Genomic DNA, 14,030 nt, shown 5'->3' with positions numbered 1-14,030 from the left:
AATATTTATTTATGTAAGGAGACTTTCATTTTAGCATTTATTGTATTTAGCTAATAATTCCTTAGATTATTTTGTATCTGTATATTAACATTTATTGTAATATTTATTTATGTAAGGAGACTTTCATGTTAGCATTTATTTGATTTAGTTAATCATGCCTTCAATTATTTTGTATCTGTATATTGATATTTATTTTAATATATGTAAGGAGACTTTCATGTTAGCATTTATTTGATTTAGTTAATCATGCCTTCAATTATTTTGTATCTGTATATTGACATTTATTTTAATATTTATTTATGTAAGGAGACTTTCATGTTAGCATTTATTTTATTTAGCTAAACATGCCTCAGATTATTTTGTATCTGTATATTAACATTTATTGTAATATTTATTAATATATTATAAATAATATATTATTATAATATATTATAAATATTCTCATGTATTATAATTATTTAGCTCCACACGCCTTCCACTATTGTGTAGGGTTATGGTTAGTATCTATCTATCTAGTACACTAACGTTTATTTTAGTATGTTCTCATGTCACAAAAGTACATGTTTGACTTTATTCACTGCTAAAAAAAAAAAATATTTAAATAAAATGTTTACCCCGTCCATCTTTTTTCAATTAAATAGTGTTTTATTTATCTTATTTTTATTTCCTATTTTATTTAAACAGCACACAAAATAAATGAGATTGATTTATTTTGGTAACGTTGTATTTATTTTGCACATGCTCAACATTTGCCCACTGCATGAAAAGTAACTATAAACAGTAAAGTAACTATAAAAAGTGAAGTAACTTTCACGTTCTCTTATATGAAATGATATTAATTAGATATCCAAGTGTGTTGTTACTTTTGTGACAAGTTGCAGGAATTTCAAGTCAACCTGCTGGAAATACACTGAACTGATTGTGGAAGCAAGACCTAAGACCTAAGACCTAAGACCTAAGACTTAAGACCTAAGACTTAAGACCTAAGATTTAAGACCTAAGACCTAAGACTTAAGACCTAAGACCTAAGATTTAAGACCTAATACTTCAGACTTTAGACATCAGACTTCAGACCTAAAACTTCAGACTTCAGGCCTAAGACTTCAGACCTAAGACTTCAGACCTAAGACTTCAGACCTCAGACTTCAGACCTCAGACTTCAGACCTAAAACTTCAGACTTCAGACCTAAAACTTCAGACCTCAGACTTCAGACCTAAAACTTCAGACTTCAGACCTCAGACTTCAGACCTAAAACTTTAGACCTAAAACTTCAGACTTAAGACTTCAGACCTAAGACTTCAGACCTAAGACTTCAGACCCCCGACTTCAGACCTCAGACTTCAGACCTCAGACTTCAGACCTAAGACTTCAGACTTCAGACCTCAGACTTCAGACCTAAAACTTCAGACTTCAGACCTAAAACTTCAGACTTCAGACCTAAAACTTCAGACTTCAGACCTAAAACTTCAGACCTCAGACTTCAGACCTAAAACTTCAGACTTCAGACCTAAAACTTCAGACTTCAGACCTAAAACTTTAGACTTCAGACCTAAAACTTCAGACTTCAGACATAAAACTTTAGACTTCAGACCTAAAACTTCAGACTTCAGACCTAAAACTTCTGACCTAAAACTTCAGACCTCAGACTTCAGACCTAAAACTTCAGTCTTCAGACCTCAGACTTCAGACCTAAAACTTCAGACCTCAGACTTCAGACCTAAGACTTCAGACCTAAGACTTCAGACTTCAGACCTAAAACCTCAGACCTAAAACTTCAGACCTCCGACTTCAGACCTCAGACCTAAGACTTCAGACTTCAGACCTAAAACTTCCGACTTCGGACCTCAGACTTCAGACTTCAGACCTAAGACTTCAGACCTAAAACTTCAGACCTAAAACTTCAGACCTCAGACTTCAGACCTAAGACTTCAGACCTAAAACTTCCGACTTCGGACCTCAGACTTCAGACCTCAGACTTCAGACTTCAGACCTAAGACTTCAGACCTAAAACTTCAGACCTAAAACTTCAGACCTCAGACTTCAGACCTAAGACTTCAGACCTAAAACTTCAGACCTAAAACTTCAGACTTCAGACCTAAGAGGTCTTCAAGTGGTGCTGAGATCTTCTTGGGAAGAAAAAAGGACTCACACTTTTGTTCCTTGGCAGGAAATAAAATGTGTGACACAGCAGTTGCGACCCCCGTGGACAAGAAGGGCCCCCCTAAGTTCAAGCAGAGGACCGCACGCACCTTCAAGAGCAAGGCCCCCAAACCTGGCCAGAAGGGGTGAGTCCCAGTAGCAACTCTGTGTGTGTGTGTACTCACATGATGTGTGTGTGTACTGACGTGTGTGCGTGCGTGTATACTGACATGATGGATGGATGTGTGTGTGTGTGTATACTGACATGATGTGTGTGTGTGTGTATACTGACATGATGTGTGTGTGTGTCTTTATTGACATTATGTGTGTGTATACTGACATGATGTGTGTATACTGACATGATGGATGTGTGTGTGTATTTACATTATGTGTGTGTATACGGACATGTGTGTGTGTGTGTGTGTATGTGTTAATGTGTCTGTATTGACATTATGTGTGTGTATACTGACATGATGTGTGTGTGTGTCTGTATTGACATTATGTGTGTATACTGACATGTGTGTGTGTATATTGACATGTGTGTGTGTGTGTGTATATTGACATGATCTGTGTGTATACTGACGTGTGTGTGTGTGTATATTGACATGTGTGTGCATTGACATGTGTGTGTGTGTGTATATTGACATGTGTGTGTGTGTGTATTGACATGTGTGTGTGTGTATATTACCATATGTGTGTGTGTTTGTGTAAATTGACATGTATACGTGTGTGTGTATTGACATGATGTGTGTGTGTATATTGATGTGTGTGTGTGTGCACATTGTCATGATGTGTGTGCATATTGTCATGTGTGTGTGTGTATTGACATGTGTGTGTATATATTGACATGTGTGTGTTTGTGTGTGTATTGACATGATGTGTGTGTGTGTATATTGACATGATGTGTGTGTATATTGACATGATGTGTGTATATTGACATGTGTGTGTGTATATTGACACGTGTGTATATTGACATGATGTATGTGTGTGTATATTGACATGATGTGTGTGTATATTGACGTGTGTGTGTGTATTGACATGTGTGTGTATGTATTGACATGATGTGTGTGTGTATATTGACACGTGTTTATGTGTATATTGACATGTGTGTGTGTGTGTGTGCATATTGTCATGTGTGTGTGTGTGTGCATATTGTCATGATGTGTGTGTGTATTGACATGATGTATGTGTGTATATTGACTTGATGTGTGTGTGTGTATATTGTCATGTGTGTGTGTGTATATTGACATGATGTGTGTGTGTATATTGTCATGATGTGTGTATGTGTGTGTATTGACATGATGTGTGTGCTTGATGTGTGTGTATATTGACATGATGTGTGTGTGTATATTGACATGATGTGTGTGTGTGTGTATATTGACATGATGTGTGTGTGTGTGTATATTGACATGATGTGTGTGCAGGTTTGGAGATGACATCCCTGGCATGGAGGGTCTGGGCACAGACATCACGGTGGTCTGTCCCTGGGAGGCCTTTGGGGACATGGAGCTCAGTGACCTGGCCAAGTATGGAATTGTCTAGAAGGAATCTAGAAGGACACTACAATGATTCTAGAAGGACTCAAGAAGGAATCTTCCCGCGTGTTTCTGCCATGGACCACCTCAAACACGTCCTCTGCTCGAACCCTGCACTCCATCCAGCGACCCACTGCACCCCCGCACCACCTGATGGTTGATGTCCTCCACACATAGGACTCATGCACACTTTGTGTAGACCTCACACTTCTCACTCTACATACTTACTGTACTCTACATACTTATTGTACTGTACATGAATACTTCAATACTATTATACCTTCTGATATTTATACATAATATTGTACTGTATGATAATACATCAATATTATAGTACTGTATGATATTGATACATAAAATATTATAGTACTGTATATTGATACATAAATATTATAGTACTGTATGATATTGATACATAAATATTATAGTACTGTATAATATTGATACATAAATATTATATATAGTACAGTATAATATTGATACATAAAATATAGCACTGTATGATATTAATACATGAATATTACAGTACTGTATAAAGCATAAGATCATCATCACGTGATCATTTTGGAGCAGGATTGCGTCCCGAACCCTTTCCTCTTTTTCCCGCCTTTATCGCTGCATGACCCCTGACCCCTGACCTCCTGGGACCTCTGACTTACTGTACAGATGTTTGTGAAAGATACATTTCTATTTTTATGAGCGACTCCATGAATGACATCAATAAAGTTTGGTGTTCCCCGAAACCATGTTGGTGTTTCTGTCACCTGCTGCAAATATGACATTATTGATTATGATTATTGATGAAATATTGCGAAGTGGTGTCCCGTTCTGCGCGGCTTGGAGGTGTGACACCACTCACTCGTCTTGCTGCCCGCTTAAAGGGCGAGTGCACCTTTTCTGGAATGTTGTCCATGGTTCACAATCTCATGGAAGACAAGAACACACACGGTAGGTTTTTCTTTTTTTATGTATTCTAAATCGCAAAGTACAGCGAGTAAGAGGTGGCTAACAATGCAGCTACTATTCCGCCCGTGAAGCCCTCTAACAACATCCCAAAACTGCCAACAATACTCCATTTACCTGAATATTAACAAGTATTAGTGATATTGTTATTATAAGTGCTAACTCAGACAGACTATTTTTTAGCAAGCTAACTAGCTTATGCTGCTATATTGACATATTGAGCTGCTGCATGGCCTCTGAGTTGGTGAAAGTTAATTCTAGATGATAAACCATGCCTCTCGCCTGGATAGTAGAAGGTTGTGGACATAAACCCACAAGTTGCTCAACTTTGACATCCAATTTAGACCCGGAGATGGTGAGAAAGATACGAAAAAACACTTTTATTTTTATTTGTTATACGTGCGTGAGGATTAGGATGAATTTATCATCCAAACGGGGAACAAAAGTCTAGTGCTGAAAGATATAAACATCCCATCAGCCTTTATCCCAGTGAGAGCAGACATTGTACAGTAAGTGATTGTTTTATTATGTTTGTATATCTTGTTTAGCACTTAGCAATACTGCTACATGATGCTTAGTGTTTGACTAAAACGGCATTTGTTTAGCACACAGCTTCTAAAACTTGTAGATCATCCTCCTTATATTCAGGCTCAAAAACAGAAGTTTCTGGATCATCGTTTGTCCCAAAGTAGTCTTTGTTGTCTCTCATCAAGTCCGCCATGATTAGTAGTCTTGTTGTTGTTGTTGTTGTTGAAGGGAAAGTGACGGTGTGATGCGTCTGTGAAATTTAAATGATCTAAATATGTAAATATTACACGTTATGAATATTACTACATGACATATATATTTACAGTGTGTAAATAAAACCTTGATGGAGGTGTTTGGGTGACTTTTAGAGCGTTTTATAGGCGGAATAAAGTGATTCCCTGTACCTCCAATGTTAGCTGACTTTTGCTATTGTTTATTTAAGATTTAGAATGCATAAAAAAAACATACGTGTTATTGTTTTACATAAAGATTGTGAATGATGGACAAAGTTCCTAAAAAAAAAAGTATATATGCTGTATACACATTATATATATAGTATATATGTGTATATATATATACATATATATATATACATATATATACACATTATATACATACATATGTGAGTATATACATATCTGTGTGTATAAATACACAGTATATATATATATATATATATATACAGTATATATATATATACAGTTTATACATATATATGTATACACAGAGTATATATATATATATATACACAGTATATATGTATCTATACAGGCCCTGTGATGAGGTGAAAGGGACAAGCGGTAGAAAATGGATGAATGGATGTATCTATACACAGTATATATAAATATATATATACATATATATATATACTGTATATTTATACACACAGATATGTATATACTCACATATATGTAAATTATATATATATACCAATTCTGCCTGTATGAAGATATGATCCCACTTCCTGTGCTGACATACATAAAGATACAAAAACAGACGATATCAAAAGAGAATAATAAACATTCATCTTTAAAAGAGTGATTTGGTCACGTGGACACGGATGAAAAATGTTAATACGCAGCTGATATTGTTAGTTTGACTGTACCTTGAAGTGAAGGACTGAACGTGTCTTCCTCGCCTCTGCTGCCCTCCAGCGGCCAACATTGGTAACACCACACTCAGGAGTCATGACGTCATTAATGCTGCGTATACAGTCAATTAGTGAACACTTGATATACATTTTACAGCAACAATATTTGTTTTAATTCCTCATCCTTAAAAGCATCATCCTGCTGATTGAACATTTAAGTGTCTAAGGAATGGAAATAATAATAATAAATAATAACAATAATAGTACAATTTAAGTGTTTCCTATCATACGTCTAAGGAATGGAAATAATAATAATAATAATAATAATAGTACAATTTAAGTGTTTCCCATCATACGTCTAAGGAATGGAGCTAATAATAATAATAATAATACAATTTAAGTGTTTCTTATCATAAGTCTAAGGAATGGAAATAATAATAATAATAATAATAATAGTACAATTTAAGTGTTTCCCATCATACGTCTAAGGAATGGAGATAATAATAATAATAATACAATTTAAGTGTTTCTTATCATAAGTCTAAGGAATGGAAATAATAATAGTAATAATAACATAATTCAAGTGTTTCCCATTAGACGTCTAAGGAATGGAAATAATAATAATAATAATAATACAATTTAAGTGTTTCTTATCATACGTCTAAGGAATGGAAATAATAATAATAATAATAACAATAATAACATTTAAGTGTTTCCCATTAGACGTCTAAGGAATGGAAATAATAATAATAATAACATTTAAGTGTTTCCCATTAGACGTCTAAGGAATGGAAATAATAATAATAAATAATAATAATAATAGTACAATTTAAGTGTTTCCTATCATACGTCTAAGGAATGGAAATAATAATAATAATAATAGTACAATTTAAGTGTTTCCCATCATACGTCTAAGGAATGGAAATAATAATATTAATAATAATACAATTTAAGTGTTTCTTATCATACGTCTAAGGAATGGAAATAATAATAATAATAATAATAATAATATAATTCAAGTGTTTCCCATTAGACGTCTAAGGAATGGAAATAATAATAATAATAATAATACAATTTAAGTGTTTCTTATCATACGTCTAAGGAATAGAAATAATAATAATAATAATAATATAATTTAAGTGTTTCCCATTAGACGTCTAAGGAATGGAAATAATAATAATAACATTTAAGTGTTTCCCATTAGACGTCTAAGGAATGGAAATAATAATAATAATAATAATAATAATACAATTTAAGTGTTTCTTATCATACGTCTAAGGAATAGAAATAATAATAATAATAATAATATAATTTAAGTGTTTCCCATTAGACGTCTAAGGAATGGAAATAATAATAATAATAATAACAATAATAACATTTAAGTGTTTCCCATCAGACGTCTAAGGAATGGAAATAATAATAATAATAGTACAATTTAAGTGTTTCCTATCATACGTCTAAGGAATGGAAATAATAATAATAATACAATTTAAGTGTTTCTTATCATACGTCTAAGGAATGGAAATAATAATAATAATAATAATAATAATATAATTTAAGTGTTTCCCATTAGACGTCTAAGGAATGGAAATAATAATAATAATACAATTAAAGTGTTTCTTATCATACGTCTAAGGAATGGAAATACTACTACTAATAATAATAATAACATTTAAGTGTTTCCCATCAGACGTCTAAGGAATGGAAATAATAATAATAAATAAATAATAATAATAGTACAATTTAAGTGTTTCCTATCATACGTCTAAGGAATGGAAATAATAATAATAATAATACAATTTAAGTGTTTCTTATCATACGTCTAAGGAATGGAAATAATAATAATAATAATAATATAATTTAAGTGTTTCCCATTAGACGTCTAAGGAATGGAAATAATAATAGTAATAATAATAATAATAATACAATTTAAGTGTTTCTTATCATACGTCTAAGGAATGGAAATAATAATAATAATATAATTTAAGTGTTTCCCATTAGACGTCTAAGGAATGGAAATAATAATAATGATAATAATAATAATAACATTTAAGTGTTTCTTATCAGACGTCTAAGGAATGGAAATAATAAAAATAATAATAATAATAGTAATACAATTTCAGTGTTTCCTATCATACGTCTAAGGCAGGGGTCGGCAACCCAAAATGTTAAAAGAGCCATATTGGACCAAAAATACAAAAACAAATCTGTCTGGAGCCGCAAAAAATTAAAAGCCATATTACATACAGATAGTGTAATCGTCATGAGATATAAATTGAATTAAGATGACTTAAAGGAAACTAAATGAGCTCAAATATAGCTACAAATGAGGCATAATGATGCAATATGTACATATCGCTAGCCTAAATAGCATGTTAGCATCGATTAGCTTGCAGTCATGCAGTGACCAAATATGTCTGATTAGCACTCCACACAAGTCAATAACATCAACAAAACTCACCTTTGTGCACTCATGCACAACGTTAAAAGTGTGGTGGACAAAATGAGACCAAAAAAGAAGTGGCATAAAACACGTCCTAGAAAGTCGGAGAAAGTCATACACTATACGGTGAGTTCAAGGACCGCCAAAATTAGTAGGACAAAACGGCGCTCGCCAAATACTGGAATCAGTGAAGCATGTTTAATATAAACAGTGTGATTTATAACAATTAGGGAGGTTTGTGTCATCTTTGTCCTCCTACAGAAACCATATTAAAACAAAAAATATATTTTTTTCCCCTCACCTTTTTCCATTTTTCATACATTTTTGAAAAAGCTCCAGAGAGCCACTAGGGCGGCGCTAAAGAGCCGCATGCGTTGCCGACCCCTGGTCTAAGGAATGGAAATAATAAAAATAATAATAATAATAATAATACAATTAAGTTTTTCCCATCAGACGTCTAAGGAATGGAAATAATAATACTATTTTACTATTTTATTCCAGCAGATGGCAGATGACCATCATGAAACACAGTGTCAATACAGCTAGTGAGTGTGCCATACACTCACTCCAGGTCCTGTGCAGATGTTTAGGTGTGAGTCTACCTGGAGGAACACGACGTGGTTGTGGGGCCTCCATGACTGGAAGAACACAACATGGTTGTGGGGCCTCCATGACTGGAAGAACACTGTTGTGGGGCCTCCATGACTGGAAGAACATGACAGTTGTAGGGCCTCCATGACTGGAAGAACACAACATGGTTGTGGGGCCTCCATGACTGGAAGAACACTGTTGTGGGGCCTCCATGACTGGAAGAACATGACAGTTGTAGGGCCTCCATGACTGGAAGAACACAACATGGTTGTGGGGCCTCCATGACTGGAAGAACCTTGTTGTGGGGCCTCCATGACTGGAAGAACATGACAGTTGTAGGGCCTCCATGACTGGAAGAACACAACACGATTGTGGGGCCTCCATGACTGGAAGAACACAACATGGTTGTGGGGCCTCCATGACTGGAAGAACACTGTTGTGGGGCCTCCATGACTGGAAGAACACAACATGGTTGTGGGGCCTCCATGACTGGAAGAACACAACATGGTTGTGGGGCCTCCATGACTGGAAGAACACTGTTGTGGGGCCTCCATGACTGGAAGAACATGACAGTTGTGGGGCCTCCATGACTGGAAGAACACAACATGGTTGTGGGGCCTCCATGACTGGAAGAACACAACGTGGTTGTGGGGCCTCCATGACTGGAAGAACACAACGTGGTTGTGGGGCCTCCATGACTGGAAGAACACAACATGGTTGTGGGGCCTCCATGACTGGAAGAACACTGTTGCGGGGCCTCCATGACTGGAAGAACACAACATGGTTGTGGGGCCTCCATGACTGGAAGAACACAACATGGTTATGGGGCCTCCATGACTGGAAGAACACTGTTGTGGGGCCTCCATGACTGGAAGAACACAACATGGTTGTGGGGCCACCATGACTGGAAGAACACTGTTGTGGGGCCTCCATGACTGGAAGAACACTGTTGTGGGGCCTCCATGACTGGAAGAACACAACATGGTTGTGGGGCCTCCATGACTGGAAGAACACGACAGTTGTGGGGCCTCCATGACTGGAAGAACACAACATGGTTGTGGGGCCTCCATGACTGGAAGAACACAACATGGTTGTGGGGCCTCCATGACTGGAAGAACATGACAGTTGTGGGGCCTCCATGACTGGAAGAACACAACATGGTTGTGGAGCCTCCATGACTGGAAGAACATGACAGTTGTGGGGCCTCCATGACTGGAAGAACACTGTTGTGGGGCCTCCATGACTGGAAGAACACAACACGGTTGTGGGGCCTCCATGACTGGAAGAACACTGTTGTGGGGCCTCCATGACTGGAAGAACACAACATGGTTGTGGGGCCTCCATGACTGGAAGAACACAACATGGTTGTGGGGCCTCCATGACTGGAAGAACATGACAGTTGTGGGGCCTCCATGACTGGAAGAACACTGTTGTGGGGCCTCCATGATTGGAAGAACACAACACGGTTGTGGGGCCTCCATGACTGAAAGAACACAACATGGTTGTGGGGCCTCCATGACTGGAAGAACATGACAGTTGTGGGGCCTCCATGACTGGAAGAACACAACATGGTTGTGGGGCCACCATGACTGGAAGAACACTGTTGTGGGGCCTCCATGACTGGAAGAACACTGTTGTGGGGCCTCCATGACTGGAAGAACACAACATGGTTGTAGGGCCACCATGACTGGAAGAACACTGTTGTGGGGCCTCCATGACTGGAAGAACACTGTTGTGGGGCCTCCATGACTGGAAGAACACAACATGGTTGTAGGGCCACCATGACTGGAAGAACACTGTTGTGGGGCCTCCATGACTGGAAGAACACTGTTGTGGGGCCTCCATGACTGGAAGAACACTGTTGTGGGGCCTCCATGACTGGAAGAACACTGTTGTGGGGCCTCCATGACTGGAAGAACACAACATGGTTGTGGGGCCACCATGACTGGAAGAACACTGTTGTGGGGCCTCCATGACTGGAAGAACACAACATGGTTGTAGGGCCACCATGACTGGAAGAACACTGTTGTGGGGCCTCCATGACTGGAAGAACACAACATGGTTGTGGGGCCTCCATGACTGGAAGAACACTGTTGTGGGGCCTCCATGACGGGAAGAACACTGTTGTGGGGCCTCCATGACTGGAAGAACACTGTTGTGGGGCCTCCATGACTGGAAGAACACTGTTGTGGGGCCTCCATGACTGGCTGGAAAGTGTAGTTTGGTGAAGTTTCCTCCTGAAGATCAACTGTGCACATTTTCACATTACATGAATTTAGTTGAGCAGTTTTGAAAACATTTTTTTCTATATTTTTCTCAAGCCGCCACAGGAGGAGACATGTCCTTACAGGTCAGTGGTCTGTACCAGCGTTTCTTCACCATAGGGCCGTGGTCCTCTGCACTGCTACCACAATATAAGTACTCAGTTGTAATACACTTCTCCACCACTAGTGGCAGTAATGACACTTTCATTATTCAGTTGAATATATTTGATCAATTTTGGTTAAAAACAACTTTTTTTTAATTTTGAGTTTATTTAAAAAACATTCAGTTGGAATTAATTTTATTTGATATTTATTCAGTTTATTTAATACAATCAATTTAGTTAGATATTTTTTAAATGTTTAAGAAGCTCTCATTTAGTTGAAATTAATTTGACAGTTCAAGAAATATATTTAGTTGGAATTAATTTATTTTATATTTATTCTTTTTATTTAATATATATTTTTATATTTATTTTATTTTTATTGACAGTTTAAGAACCATTATTATTCATTTAGTTGGAATTAACTAAAATTTTGTTGAGTTTATTTAAGAAATATATATACATATATATATATATATATAAATATATTATTAATTTTGTTATAATGTATTTATTTTTATTTTATTTACATTTATTATTTGCATCTAATTATTTTAGCATAACAATAGTATATAAAAGCATTTAATCACTAATTTAGAAGTCTCTTTTAATGTTTAACGGCAAGTAAGTGAGATAGAATCATGACTAATTCTCTCTTCATATTAGAGTGGGGCCCCGGGGTCTTACTGAGTGTTTAATGACTAATTCTCTCTTCATATTAGAGTGGGGCCCCGGGGTATTACTGAGTCTTTAATGACTAATTCTCTCTTCATATTAGAGTGGGGCCCCGGGGTCTTACTGAGTCTTTAATGACTAATTCTCTCTTCATATTAGAGTGGGGCCCCGGGGTCTTTAAAGAAGGAGGCAGACAAGGAAAGAAGCACAAGAAAACATTTTATATCAAACTTGATATGACATTCAATAACAAAACAAACATGGCATCAAACTGACTCCAACTCAGTCATTGCGGAGGAAAAGAAGAAGAAGAAGAAGAAGAAGAAGAGGAAGAAGAAGAGGAAGAGGAAGAAGAGGAAGAAGAAGGGCCACATTCCAGGAGGAGAACATGGAGAACATGACTGCTAATTAGCTGCCTTTCATTGGAGGAAACTTTGCAGATGTCAAACATCAAAGAGGAGATTCATGCAAAACTTCTTTTCTCCACAAATATCCTCATGCTGGGTACTGCATGCCTCTAGAACGTGCCTCTACTCCTCTAGAACGTGCCTCTACTCCTGTGGAACGTGCCTCTACTTCAGTGGAACGTGCCTCTATTCCTCTAGAACGTGCCTCTACTCCTGTGGAATGTGCCTCTACTCCTGTGGAACGTGCACGCCACTTCTGTTACTCCTCTAGAACGTGCCTCTACTCCTGTGGAACGTGCACGCCACTTCTGTTACTCCTCTAGAACGTGCACGCCACTTCTGTTACTCCTCTAGAACGTGCCTCTACTCCTGTGGAACGTGCACGGCACTTCTGCTGCTCCAGTGGAACGTGCACGACACTTCTGTTACTCCTCTAGAACGTACACAGCACTTGTGTTACTCCAGTGGAACGTGCACGACACTTCTGTTACTCCTGTGGAACGTGCACGACACTTCTGTTACTCCAGTGGAACGTGCACGACACTTCTGTTACTCCTCTAGAACGTACACGGCACTTGTGTTACTCCAGTGGAACGTGCACAACACTTCTGTTACTCCTCTAGAGCGTACACGGCACTTCTGTTACACCAGTGGAACGTGCACGACACTTCTGTTACTCCAGTGGAACGTGCCGCTACTCCTGTGGAACGTGCCTCTACTCCTGTGGAACGTGCACGCCACTTCTGTTACTCCTGTGGAACGTGCACAGCACTTCTGTTACTCCAGTGGAACGTGCCTCTACTCCTGTGGAACGTGCACGCCACTTCTGTTACTCCTGTGGAACGTGCACAGCACTTCTGTTACTCCAGTGGAACGTGCCTCTACTCCTGTGGAACGTGCACGCCACTTCTGTTACTCCTGTGGAACGTGCCTCTACTCCAGTGGAACGTGTCTCTACTCCTCTAGAACGTGCCTGTACTCCAGTGGAACGTGCACGCCACTTCTGTTACTCCAGTGGAACGTGCCTCTACTCCTCTAGAATGTGCCTGTACTCCTGTGGAACGTGTCTCTACTCCTCTAGAACGTGTCTGTACTCCAGTGGAACATGCACGCCACTTCTGTTACTCCAGTGGAACGTGCCTCTACTCCAGTGGAACGTGCCTCCACTCCTCTAGAACGTGCCTGTACTCCTCTAGAACGTGCCTGTACTCCTCTAGAACGTGCCTCCACTCCTCTAGAACGTGCCTGTACTCCTCTAGAACGTGCCTGTACTCCTGTGGAACGTGCCTCTAC

General features: G+C 38.0%; 2 protein-coding genes across 2 annotated transcripts in view; one reads left to right on the top strand and one right to left on the bottom strand.

Moving 5' to 3' along the window:
- LOC133633640 (retinal cone rhodopsin-sensitive cGMP 3',5'-cyclic phosphodiesterase subunit gamma-like) overlaps window positions 1-4,418 on the top strand; it is a 5,556-nt gene extending 1,138 nt beyond the window's left edge. Inside the window, exons 2-3 of the mRNA XM_062026226.1 lie at window positions 2,169-2,286; window positions 3,565-4,418. Of these exons, the coding sequence (XP_061882210.1) occupies window positions 2,177-2,286; window positions 3,565-3,682 (228 nt within the window). The 5' untranslated portion in view covers window positions 2,169-2,176 and the 3' untranslated portion in view covers window positions 3,683-4,418. The remainder of the gene's footprint in view (window positions 1-2,168; window positions 2,287-3,564) is intronic.
- LOC133633641 (endoplasmic reticulum resident protein 27) overlaps window positions 1-8,811 on the bottom strand; it is a 54,960-nt gene extending 46,149 nt beyond the window's left edge. The window contains exons 1-2 of the mRNA XM_062026227.1: window positions 8,718-8,811; window positions 6,272-6,368 (exon numbers count right to left, since the gene is read on the bottom strand). Coding sequence (XP_061882211.1) covers window positions 6,272-6,330 — 59 coding nt within the window. The 5' untranslated portion in view covers window positions 6,331-6,368; window positions 8,718-8,811. The remainder of the gene's footprint in view (window positions 1-6,271; window positions 6,369-8,717) is intronic.
- Window positions 8,812-14,030: the final 5,219 nt, after the last annotated feature.

Source organism: Entelurus aequoreus, linkage group LG18 (genome assembly GCF_033978785.1).
Source record: "Entelurus aequoreus isolate RoL-2023_Sb linkage group LG18, RoL_Eaeq_v1.1, whole genome shotgun sequence".
Taxonomy (NCBI): Eukaryota; Metazoa; Chordata; class Actinopteri; order Syngnathiformes; family Syngnathidae; genus Entelurus; species Entelurus aequoreus.
Note: the sequence above shows the minus strand (reverse complement) of the source record. Positions and strands in the feature narration are given on the sequence as shown.